This window comes from Hoplias malabaricus, chromosome 15, assembly GCF_029633855.1.
Source record: "Hoplias malabaricus isolate fHopMal1 chromosome 15, fHopMal1.hap1, whole genome shotgun sequence".
In the NCBI taxonomy this organism is placed as follows: Eukaryota; Metazoa; Chordata; class Actinopteri; order Characiformes; family Erythrinidae; genus Hoplias; species Hoplias malabaricus.
Window position 1 is genome coordinate 3,002,118 of NC_089814.1, and position 12,563 is coordinate 3,014,680.

At 40.5% G+C, this 12,563-nt stretch overlaps 1 protein-coding gene across 3 annotated transcripts in view; it reads left to right on the forward strand.

The window, feature by feature from the left end:
• Positions 1–6,373, forward strand: part of gabrg2 (gamma-aminobutyric acid type A receptor subunit gamma2) — a 72,691-nt gene extending 66,318 nt beyond the window's left edge. For 2 of the 3 annotated variants that reach the window (XM_066645803.1, XM_066645804.1), the window contains one exon: positions 5,972–6,373. In XM_066645803.1, coding sequence (XP_066501900.1) covers positions 5,972–6,253 — 282 coding nt within the window. In that variant the 3' untranslated portion in view covers positions 6,254–6,373. Of the gene's footprint in view, positions 1–3,404; positions 3,746–5,971 lie in introns of those variants that run through there. The other variant, XM_066645805.1, reaches the window with a different exon arrangement.
• The last annotated feature ends 6,190 nt before the right edge of the window (positions 6,374–12,563 follow it).

Genomic DNA, 12,563 nt, shown 5'->3' on the forward strand with positions numbered 1-12,563 from the left:
TTCTCTGACATAGCAGCACACATTGTGGTGTTTCCTCCCCGTTGGCCTGGCACATCCGTGGTAGCCCTTTGGCCTATGATGTTTCAACCACGCCTTCTGTATTTTGTAAGGTTGAAGCCAGCCTCGTCCAGGTCCATGAAAGTGTGGAGTGGTTCTCTTAATTCCAGCTCCATGCACAAAAGGAGTAATGAAGTAAAAGTAATGTTCATTTTGGACAAGAAACAGTTAAATACATTCCTCTATAGCAAATGTGTCAGTGTGCAGAAGGGTTTTACCTGTACACACTGGTACCGTATGTCTTTCACCCTCTCACCATTTCATTGAAATTGACCTGTGTACAGCTGTTTCATGGTCATCTGGTGTCGTTTCAGAACCCCGTCAATGGTGGAGTTGCTTACAGATCGAATATTTTGAAAAACATTGTTGTCCTGTATAACAGCTTGCTGGATCTCCCTCAGCCTTAGGGCATTATTTGCTATGACCATGGCACATATAGCCTCCTCTTGTTGAGGTGTGATAGTGGGACCTCTGCCGTCCTATGAGCTAGTCTCGCGGTCCTATATGGTATAAGAATTCAAAAATGCAAAACATAGGATTGAATAACATTTCAGAATTGATGTCAATGTGCAGCAGAGTACACTTTTCTGAATCACACACCTGTTCTCTCTACGACACGTCTGAACGATTGAAGACAAAGTTGTTCTTCCAATATTCAGCTGCCCCCGGCAACCAGCTTCAGCCATCGTAAGACCATGATTTAAAACATGGTCCACAATTGTTGCCCTTATTTCATCTGGGACAAAGCTATGGGCATGGACTCTCCTACCTCTTCCTTTGTCTTGTCCCCTCAGTCTTCCACCACCCAGCCTTACCCCTCTTCTCCACTGTTCACCCTGTTCTAGGCCTTACCCCTCTTCTCCACTGTTCACCCTGTTCTAGGCCTTGTCTTTCCATTGTGAGTCTTTGTGACACTGCAGTGTTTGGTGTCTATAGGTGTTTGTCAATTGAAGGTTCATGAGATGCACCTCTGACCTATTATTGAGAGCTGTTTGACCATTGTTTGATCTAAACTTTCACAAATTCCCCTTCTTCACTTAAAGCCAAGATTCACCCGAGAACAATTTAATCAGTTTAGGAAAAATTACCCAAATTTACCAAAAAGTTTTCATAGAAATGTACAAATGAGGCCTGAGAGATTATGACATGTTCAGCACTTTTGCATGTAATGACCCAAACAACGACCTAAAGCCTAAATGTATTGGAACGTAAGACAATTCAACAGACAATCAGTAGGAAACATTTTGATAAACAATTGATAACGCAAAAAAACAGCCGACAATTGAACATGAACCATTTGCGTGAATTTACAAAAGCATCTGCAAAATGTGAAACACAATGAGAAACGCTATTATGAGGTGCACAAGTGACAAGGAGGTGTGGAGACTGAATGAACAGTTTTGAGAATTTCAATTCTGATCTGAAAAATGAACCAAATCAACTGAGAATGATAGGTCATTTATGTAGAAGCAGCTTCTTTTAATCCCTGCCTACTGACCTTCTGAGTTTGTGTGTGTGTGTGGGTGTGGGGATGTGTGTGTGAGTGTTTGTGTGTGTGTGTGTTTGTGGGTGTTTGTGTGAGGCTTTCAAACCTGATGCTTCTTAAAGAGTCAGCAGAGCTTTAACAGCCTGAAATAGACAACCCCCCTAAAAAGCAGCTTAAGGCCAGTTAAACTATGTTTAACCTGTTAACACAGCTCTAAAACCAGAGAAGATGGAGGTCACACCCCTACGGGCAGGGGGAAGGTGGGGTCAGTCCGGGAGAAGGTGGGGTTAGTCCAGAGGGAAGGTGGGGTCAGTCCAGGGGGAAGGTGGGGTCAGTCCAGGGGGAAGGTGGGGTCAGTCCGGGGGAAGGTAGGGTTAGTCCAGAGGGAAGGTGGGGTGTGGGGTTAGTCCAGGAGGAAGGTGGGGTCAGTCCGGGGGGAAGGTGGGGTCAGTCTGGGGGGAAGGTGGGGTTAGTCCAGGGGGGAGGTGGGGTTAGTCCAGGGGGAAGGTGGGGTTAGTCCAGGGGGAAGGTGGAGTCAGTCCAGAGGGAAGGTGGGGTTAGTCCAGGAGGAAGGTGGGGTTAGTCCAGGGGGTAGGTGGGGTTAGTCCAGGCGGAAGGTGTGGTTAGTCCAGAGGGAAGGTGGGGTTAGTCCAGGGGGAAGGTGGGGTTAGTCCAGGGGGAAGGTGGAGTCAGTCCAGAGGGAAGGTGGGGTTAGTCCAGGAGGAAGGTGGGGTTAGTCCAGGGGGAAGGTGGGGTTAGTCCAGGAGGAAGGTGGGGTTAGTCCAGAGGGAAGGTGGGGTTAGTCCAGGGGGAAGGTGGGGTTAGTCCAGGGGGAAGGTGGGGTCAGTCCAGGGGAAGGTGGGGTTAGTCCAGAGGGAAGGTGGGATTAGTCCAGAGGGAAGGTGGGGTTAGTCCAGGGGGAAGGTGGGGTCAGTCCGGGAGGAAGGTGGGGTTAGTCCAGGGGGAAGGTGGGGTCAGTCCGGGAGAAAGGTGAGGTTAGTCCAGGAGGAAGGTGGGGTTAGTCCAGGAGGAAGGTGGGGTCAGTCCGGGGGGAGGTGGGGTCAGTCCGGGGGGAAGGTGGGGTTAGTCCAAGGGGGATGTGGGGTCAGTCTGGGAGGAAGGTGGGGTTAGTCCAGGAGGAAGGTGGGGTTAGTCCGGGGGAGGTGGGGTCAGTCCGGGGGGAAGGAAGGGTCAGTCTGGGAGACGATGGGATCAGGAACCAGGAAGGAGTTGAGGTCAGTCATATATTATTTCATTTATATATAAATTAAAATGTAATTAATGATATATGTTTATTTTCATTTTTCAGAATAAAAGCTAAATGAAAATAATCTCAGAACAAACTAATAATAATAATAATATAATAATAACGTAGATGATAGTAGAATCTAACGCTGAGACGAGGCAGGGCTCTGTTATTCGGGGGTTGTCAGTTCTCCTGCGGTTAAAGCTGTGACGGCACTGTGTCTCAGGCTCGGTTCCTTTGCTGCTCTCCCGCTTTTTTTTTCTTCTTCTTCTTCTTCTTCTGCTTTCTTTACTGTCGATCTCCCCTTCAGAAGCGAGTCACATGACCCAGCTCTGTCTGAGCCGTAAACCAGAACCAGAACCACACCTTGAGCCATTTTAGGGGCGTGCCTCACTTTTCAAAGGGGCAGTGATGCTCTAGTGCTGGGCAAAATGCATGAGGTGCCGCTGAGATGGAGGGGAGTGAGCTCATTCTCCTAATAGTCTCTCCAGTGTGACATGGTTCTGCAGCCTTGCTATTTATTAAATAATATATAAATATATGAAGAATCCATTAATGAATTTAATAAATCCCCATAGTTCAGTGTGTAAACAAACTGGTCAATGTGTCTTACAGAGACCTGGATTTCTCTGCAGTGGAGGTGAATGGAACCAGATGTCTCCAGGTCTCCAACACACACCCAGAATTTTACTCCCTCTCCCTCTCCAACAGTGCCTCTACCGTCTACAGAGTCTCTGTGGAGATGGTGGAGGACAGTGGACGTCTCTGCCCCACACCCTTCTCTGCGTGTCCCCCCATCGTCTACTGTCCTCACTTTCTGTGAGGGGCTTTTAGCGGAGGACGTCTGGTTCCATTCACCTCCACTGTCCACTGTCCCCCACCGTCCACTGTCCTCACTTTGTGTGAGAGGCTTTTAGAGGAGGACATCTGGTTCCATTCACCTCCACTGTCCACTGTCCCCCACCGTCCACTGTCCTCACTTTCTGTGAGGGGCTTTTAGAGGAGGACGTCTGGTTCCATTCACCTCCACTGTCCACTGTCCCCCACCGTCCACTGTCCTCACTTTCTGTGAGGTGCTTTTAGAGGAGGACATCTAGTTCCATTCACCTCCACTGTCCACTGTCCCCCACCGTCCACTGTCCTCACTTTCTGTGAGGTGCTTTTAGAGGAGGACGTCTGGTTCCATTCACCTCCACTGTCCACTGTCCCCCACCGTCCACTGTCCTCACTTTCTGTGAGGGGCTTTTAGAGGAGGACGTCTGGTTCCATTCACCTCCACAGTCCTATAAATTAATATAAACTATAAATTTAAAGATAACACTGGGGCTAACACTGGTTACTAACAAACCAGTGGACAGTGGCTTTAAGTCACTTTAATTTGCCAGGATGTGATTGTTGACAGTATCCAAGAAGCCTGGATTTACCACATGGTTAAAAATAGTCTTTAATTTTCCTCATAAATCTGCAGAAATGTCCAGAAAGCAGCGTCTGAGACTTAAAGGTCACTGCGGATGTGAGGAAATGAGGACCGCAGGGTCAGGGATAAATCTGCGCTTCGTTAGTTCGGGATAAAGGCAGCGGATTCTGCTGGAATTCGTGCTGCAGATTGATAACGGGAAACAGAAAGAGCCTTAGTTTAAATGCCAATAGAGTCTGCGGGCACCTTGGAGAAAGTTGGACATGGACACAGTCCCCTTTCTCCATTAAAGAGTGTGGACACAAGGAGGATGAGAGCGGTTAAAACTTAGCAGCTCATAAAATTCTCTTCAATGGCTCTGAGCTGCTTTGCGTCTCACTCCAGTAGTTCTTTTGTCTCTCATCCTGAGATTATCACTCACACTCTGGATCTACAGAAATCTACAGAAATCCAGTTTTAATGGGGACCAAGGCTACGTCACCAGCGGGGCCCTGTGGGGCTGTGTTCCAGCTCGTTTTCTGAATTCAGCTCCAGAGCCAGAGATAAAGGGATGGAGTCAGGACAGAGTCATGGTTAATCCACTGTTTACAGCGCATTCAGATCACAGTGAGATATGAGACACATGTGGAAATGATGCAGAGTGTTTCACGCTGTGGCTCCAGAGCCGTCTGCTGAGCTCCAGAACAGTGAGAACAGCGGAGAACAGTCACCTTAAAGAGACGCCTCATTGAGTCGCATTGAACACAGCCCAGAAACACACACACAGAGCATTTTCCTGTTTTTATTTCCTAGTGGTTTTCTGTCAGAATCAGAAATCAGATACGGGTCATTTCCCCGTTTCAGAAGGAGAACCTCCACAGACTCGTCTGGTTCTCTGGTCTTTACCCAGAACGACATCGAGGACGATATAGGTCTCAGTCCACACTCTTGTTTTGATTAGGGTTGCCCAGCACTAGTTTAAATGTGAACTAAAAAAAATGAATTTTAATCCTTTAATTTAATTGAAAAAATTTAAAAAATTTGCAACCCATTCTTCTGTAAATTTTTAAAGAGGTTTTAAAAATCATATATTTTACTGCAAAAACATATTTATTGAATTCATCTTAAATCTAGTCAATATTCTGATGTTTCTTTGTATGTGAATATTGTGATATTGTGTATAATATTGAAGAGTATTATAAGATTATTCATGACTCTAGACTAAATTAATCTTCTTCCACTGGAGTTTTCATCCATCCATCCATCCATTATCTGTAACCGCTTATCCAATTCAGGGTCGCGGTGGGTCCAGAGCCTACCTGGAATCATCGGGCGCAAGGCGGGAATACACCCTGGAGGGGACGCCAGTCCTTCACAGGGCAACACAGATACACACACACATTCACTCACACCTGGAGTTTTCAGATTAATTAAATTTTTTAATCATTTTTTTCAGAACATTTTCCAAACAGCGTTAGATTTTCTAGAAATATTTGGAATAATCTTATAATGAGAAATATCAGGTGTTGACTGGACTTAATATGTCACAACAAACAGTGCTCAGCTTTTTGTTGCTGTTGTTGTTACCCCTCCGGCTCATCGTTTCTGTTTGTCCAAATAAATAATAAACATCTGTACCCACTTCTGTAATTGTATAATGTTCTTGTATTGAGAAATATTACAAATAATGTTTGAATTGATTTGATTTGCTGGCCCCAGCCCCCCAGTTTCCTTTCAGTCGACCTTTCCTGACCCCTTCGGCTGACTCTTTGTGTTTGGCATGCAGCAGGCCCCCACTGTGGACATCCGGCCCCGCTCTGCGACAGCGATCCAGATGAACAACGCGGCGCATCTGCAGGAGCGTGACGAGGAGTTCGGGTACGAGTGTCTGGATGGGAAGGACTGCTCCGGCTTCTTCTGCTGCTTTGAGGACTGTCGCTCGGGTGCGTGGCGTCACGGCCGGCTGCATATCCGCGTCGCCAAGATCGACTCGTACGCCCGCATCTTCTTCCCCACTGCCTTCGGCCTCTTCAACCTCGTCTACTGGGTCTCGTACCTCTACCTGTAAAAACACAGCCCCCACCGCCCCTTCGTGTCCGTCCTTCGACTACTTCCTGCTTTCTGTTCTCCCTCGTACAGTCCCTTCTCTGGCCTTATTTATTTATTTTATTTATTATGTTTCTTCCTTTCTCTGAATTTATTTATATATCTTTTTCATATTGATTTTATTATAGTAATTATTAATTTATTTAGTTTTAATAGTTTTATTGAGCCAACATTATTTTAGTATTTTTTGCTTCAATTTTCTTTCTCTCTTTTCTTTGAAAGTGCTCCACAATGCCCTGGATTTTATTTTATTTTGATTTATTCCCATTTAAATTTGTGTTATGTATTCATTTGTAAAATGTTACAAATGTTATTTATTAATGTTATTTATTTCTGTTGTGTACTAAGCAAAAGTTGTAGCAAAACTATCAAGGGGTAAAAAAATACACATAATTTAATTTAGCACTTCTGGGAGCACAGAATTATTAGTTACTCTTTTTTTAATAAATAAAATAATCAAGCTGCATGACTTCATTTCCCAGAATCCCCTTGATACAGGAAGTGGAGCAGAATGGCACTTTGGGCGATAAATTCAAAGCCCTTCGTTGTTCACAAACTATTTTTAAAGCAAGTTGAGTTTTTCCCGGAATTCGTTTCCCGTTGTTTTACAGTTGCACAAAACAAACACGTGAAATTTACAGTATTTAATGTTTCATTTGCTCTTTGTTTTAATCCTTCATGTGATGTCATGACTGTTTAAAAAAAAAGCAAAGAAAAACCCTGCAGTCGTCTGTACAGAAAGTTTGTAAATAATTTAAAATAATTTAATACTGTACAATGTAGTGATTTACATTTATTGCATGCACTTTTCAGGCCAAAAAAATAGACAAATAACAAATATTACAAAAATATTTAAAAATATATTAAAAGTCTTCTGTTGATGATTATGGATAAAAATAAATAAATAAAAAATTTTAAAACTATTTTAAAAAGTAAAAAAAACAACAACACAATCACCTGTTGAAGATATTTCATTAAAAATGACTTTTTTTCTTTTTAAAAAAAGCAAAAACAATACAGAAATACATCATTTCTCTTTTGTCTGGAGGTTTTATCAGATAAAAATATGCTACAAAATAAAAGCATATGCATAATAAACACAATAAATAAGACGAGGAATACATCAGTTTGAGCATTTTCTCCTTTGTTTATTTCTTTGTTTCTTTGTTTGTTTTTCTATGTACAGTTCCTGGTGACAAGGAAATACTTCTAAAGTATTTTTTTCTGGATTAAAAAATACCTCTAGGATTATAAAATAAACAATAAACACAAGCAGAAATGTATTATTATTTTTTTTATTTATTTTTGTTCTAATTTAGAGGAAATGTGTGAGAAAAATATCACAAAATGTTTTCTGTGTTTCGTCAGTACATTCTTAAACATTCTTCAGTTTAACAATTAGTTTATACATTTTTTCATGTTTTCTTTGATACATTTGGTTACAATAAATCTAAAATCTTAAACATAATAAATATTTGAAACATTAATGTACAAGTACCATATTTTGTAGCAGCATTCAATATATCATCATTTTAAACAAAATTCACATTTTGAAATAATTTTCAAGGTTTTTCTTTAGTCATTATCTTGAACTACATTACCCAGAATGCTTCACACAATCTCTGTAGTGTCCTGCTTTTTATTTTTACTGAGAACAAAAATTAGCAAAGTTTAGTAAACCCTTTCAGCTCAGAAAGAAAGAAGGTAAGAAATATAATTATATTATATTTGGCACAATATCTAAAATTCTGAAATAATTAGGATGTAAACAAACATCTTTTTATTTTTCATTGTATTTTTTTAAACTGCTTAAATATGTTAAAGCCTCAGTCAAAGTTCCCAACCCAAAAACTAATTTTAAAGCACTCATTAAAATTAATTAAATTCGAATGTATATATTTAAGATGTTGACAGAAAGATAAAAGAGGGACAACAAAACAAACAGATGCAGAGCCTCAGAGGAATAAACACTGGGGTATAATCAGGGTAATTAAAAAGTCTTTGCTAATGATACACTGCTTATTTAATTTTTAAAACTATAAAACAATATCACTCCATAGCAACACAACACCACTTCAGTGTAATCGTAAGGAAATGTGGAAATAAGATGTTTAATTCATTCATTTCCAGCTCTTCAGTTTCACAGGGTTGTTTACTATGATGATATTCTTCAATCCTACTCCTAATTCCAGTACCTCACAGAATCAGATTTGTTTACACAATAAATAGATAAACTGAAATCTACTGGATATATTTTTCCCGGACACAGTATTATTTTTCATCGTTATTTTTTGTTTCTTCCCATTTTGATGTTCTCTGTTGGTCTTGAAAGTGTTGCACTGAAAATGTAGACTTTTATCTTGAAAAAAAATCTTTATTTACTGAAAATCTTTAGAGGACTTTATTGAAAGTGCCAAGATCTGAACTCGTCCTCATGTTCACTGCACTGAATCCCCCTCGGTCATAGAGCTGTGTACCAACGTGTTTATCTGTTATTGGTTTATCTGTTTATGTGTTTCGTTTGTTTGTTTGACTGTTGGTTTCTGAAATAGATTGTAGACAAAGGTATACACCAGTACTATGGGGTCAGTATTACTAAGGTTAGTGTTTGGGGTCATATGTTCGGAGCTGATCCATGGTCCGTTATCCCACCTCAACCAAACAAGAATTAACTCAAGAACAGTGTGATGTGAAGTCATTACTGAGTTTTGGCTTAACTAGACTTTAAAGGAAAGGTGATGATGCCACAGACAGTTATTGACGTGCTGTTCAGAAAGAAACGATGCTAATATGAACAGCTAGCAGTGATATTTAGAAATGTAGGTGATGCTAATTGGCCTCCGGGGAGGAACCTGAGTGAGAACAAAATCAAACTGCCACAGAATACTATCAGAGGGATTAAAAAGAGAAACAAAGTCACAAACTGAATCTCGCACCAAGTGAAGTGGAAGCGATAGCAGCTTCATCCCAGAAAACCTTCAGAAATCCATCAGAGGGATATTTAGAATCACGAATTGTCCGACACATCCTTCACATAAACACTATACACTGATACACAACAAAAAACATTGCACATAGTAGAGCATAGAGTACTCAGATACATCTTCCTCTTGTCATTCTAATTGACTTTTTTATTTATAACAAATAATAATATGAATTTTCCAGTTGGTTCTTAGGTTTGTCTTGCTTTCTTCGAGTCTAGTCTAGTCTGAATCAATCAGTCTTACATTACAAATGCAAACCTCTATATTCACACATGAATAAAATCATTTCAAGTCCATTTTATTTTTTATTTGTTTATTTGTTCACACATTAAACTCCACTGTTGATTGTGAAGCTGCAGTAGAACTAACAAAACAAACAAATAAACACAAAGAGAAATGTGATTTTATGATTACTTTGGAGACATTTGTGAAGAGCACATGTAAATAATATATATGCATTAACATATTTTATTGTCAGAACAGGGTCAAAAACGTACAAATATTCTGATTCACAAAATTTGGACAAACTCTGAACTCAAGAACTGGAGGGACTTGATTGATCTGTTGGTTGTTTGCCATCTCACTTTATTTATTTATATATATATATATAAATAAACATATACATATCTATATTTGCGCAGTAGTGTACAGGAGGACCCAGGTTTGTGGTGAAGATCTGCATTAATTACTTGTATGAACCAAGAATCCTTTTCTTAAGGGACATGCACAGAGCTGTGGAACTTTTTCAATAAAAGAATGCATTGATCTGGTGGCTCTCTGCTTTTTCTCTGAAGCGTGGGATCTGTGTCACAGTTACAGAATAAAAATCTCATCGGTGAAAGCCCCTCTGTGATGGTGGTGGACCCTCGACTGGGAGATGGGCAGTGGTCCTGGTTTTTTGGGTCTGTTCTGGGAGAAATGGGGGAACTCTCAGTTGTTTTTACTCAAAGAGGAAATTTCAGTTTAAAGGTTCTCGTGACTAAAAGGATTCAATGTGTGTTTTGTGTTTGCTTTTAAAGCTAAAGCTCATGTTTAATACTTTATTAGTGGCACAGAAACATTTAACATTATTGTTTTATTATTATTATTATTATTATTATTATTATTATTATTATTAGCAGTAAATAATAAAGCAACTGTGTTTGTGTGTGTGAGAGAGAGACTAGGTAGAGATTTAGGTTGAGGTGAGTTGTAAGTAAATTGAGGTAATAGATTTGTGTTTACAATTTATTTTGGACTTTAGTGATATTGATTTTATACTTTGAGTTAAGTTTAAGTTTGGATTTGATTTCGGCTTTGAGTCAGGATTAGTTAGCATCCTGTTTGAGATCGGCTTTGAGCCAAGATTAGTTAGTGTTCGGTTTGAGTTCGGCTTTGAGTCAGGATTAGTTAGTGTTTGTTTGAATCAGGATTAGTTTGTGTTCGTTTGAGTCAGGATCAGTTAGTGTTCGGTTTGAGTTCGGCTTTGAGTCAGGATTAGTTAGTGTACTCTTTGAGTCCGGCTTTGAGTCAGGATCAGTTAGTGTTCGGTTTGAGTTTGGCTTTGAGTCAGGATTAGTTAGCATCTTGTTTGAAATCGGCTTTGAGTCAAGATTAGTTAGTGTTCGGTTTGAGTTCGGCTTTGAGTCAAGATTAGTTAGTGTTCGTTTGACTCAGGATTAGTTTGTGTTCGTTTGAGTCTGGATCAGTTAGTGTTCGGTTTGAGTTCGGCTTTGAGTCAGAATTAGTTAGTGTACTCTTTGAGTCCGGCTTTGAGTCAGGATCAGTTAGTGTTCGGTTTGAGTTTGGCTTTGAGTCAGGATTAGTTAGCATCTTGTTTGAGATCGGCTTTGAGTCAAGATTAGTTAGTGTTCGGTTTGAGTTCGGCTTTGAGTCAAGATTAGTTAGTGTTCGTTTGACTCAGGATTAGTTTGTGTTCGTTCGAGTCAGGATCAGTTAGTGTTCGGTTTGAGTTCGGCTTTGAGTCAGAATTAGTTAGTGTACTCTTTGAGTCCGGCTTTGAGTCAGGATCAATTAGTGTTCGGTTTGAGTTCAGCTTTGAGTCAGGATTAGTTAGTGTTCTGTTTGAGTTTGGCTTTGAGTCAGGATTAGTTACTGTTCATTTGAGTTCAGCTTTGAGTCAGGATTAGTTAGTTTTCACTTGAGTCCGGCTTTGAGTCAGGATTAGTTAGTGTTCGGTTTGAGTTCGGCTTTGAGTCAGGATTAGTTAGTGTTCGGTTTGAGTTCGGCTTTGAGTCAGGATTAGTCAATGTTCTCTTTGAGTTTGGCTTTGAGTCAGAATTAGTTAGTGTTCGCTTGAGTCCGGCTTTGAGTCAGGATTAGTTAGTGTTCATTTGAGTTCAGCTTTGAGTCAGGACTAATCAGTGTTCTGTTTTAGTTTGGCTTTGAGTCAGGATTAGTTAGTGTTCAGCTTTGAGTCAGGATTAGTTACTGTTCATTTGAGTTCAGCTTTAAGTCAGGATTAGTCAGTGTTCTGTTTGAGTTTGACTTTGAGTTAGGATTAGTCAGTGTTCTGTTTGAGTTCGGCTTTCAGTCAGGATTAGTTACTGTTCGGCTTGAGTCCAGCTTTGAGTCAGGATTAGTTAGTGTTCTGTTTGAGTTTGGCTTTGAGTCAGGATTAGTTACTGTGCATTTGAGTTCAGCTTTGAGTCAGGATTAGTCAGTGTTCTGTTTGAGTTCGGCTTTGAGTCAGGATTAGTTATTGTTCGGTTTCAGTTCGCCTTTGAGTCAGGATTAGTTAGTGTTCGGTTTGAGTTCGGCTTTGAGTCAAGATTAGTTAGTGTTCGTTTGAGTCAGGATCAGTTAGTGTTCGGTTTGAGTTCGGCTTTGAGTCAGAATTAGTTAGTGTACTCTTTGAGTCCGGCTTTGAGTCAGGATCAATTAGTGTTCGGTTTGAGTTCAGCTTTGAGTCAGGATTAGTTAGTGTTCTGTTTGAGTTTGGCTTTGAGTCAGGATTAGTTACTGTTCATTTGAGTTCGGCTTTGAGTCAGGATTAGTTAGTTTTCGCTTGAGTCCGGCTTTGAGTCAGGATTAGTTAGTGTTCGGTTTCAGTTCGGCTTTGAGTCAGGATTAGTTAGTGTTCGGTTTGAGTTTGGCTTTGAGTCAGGATTAGTTACTGTTCATTTGAGTTCAGCTTTGAGTCAGGATTAGTTAGTTTTCGCTTGAGTCCGGCTTTGAGTCAGGATTAGTTAGTGTTCGGTTTGAGTTCGGCTTTGAGTCAGGATTAGTTAGTGTTCGGTTTGAGTTCGGCTTTGAGTCAGGATTAGTCAATGTTCTGTTTGAGTTTGG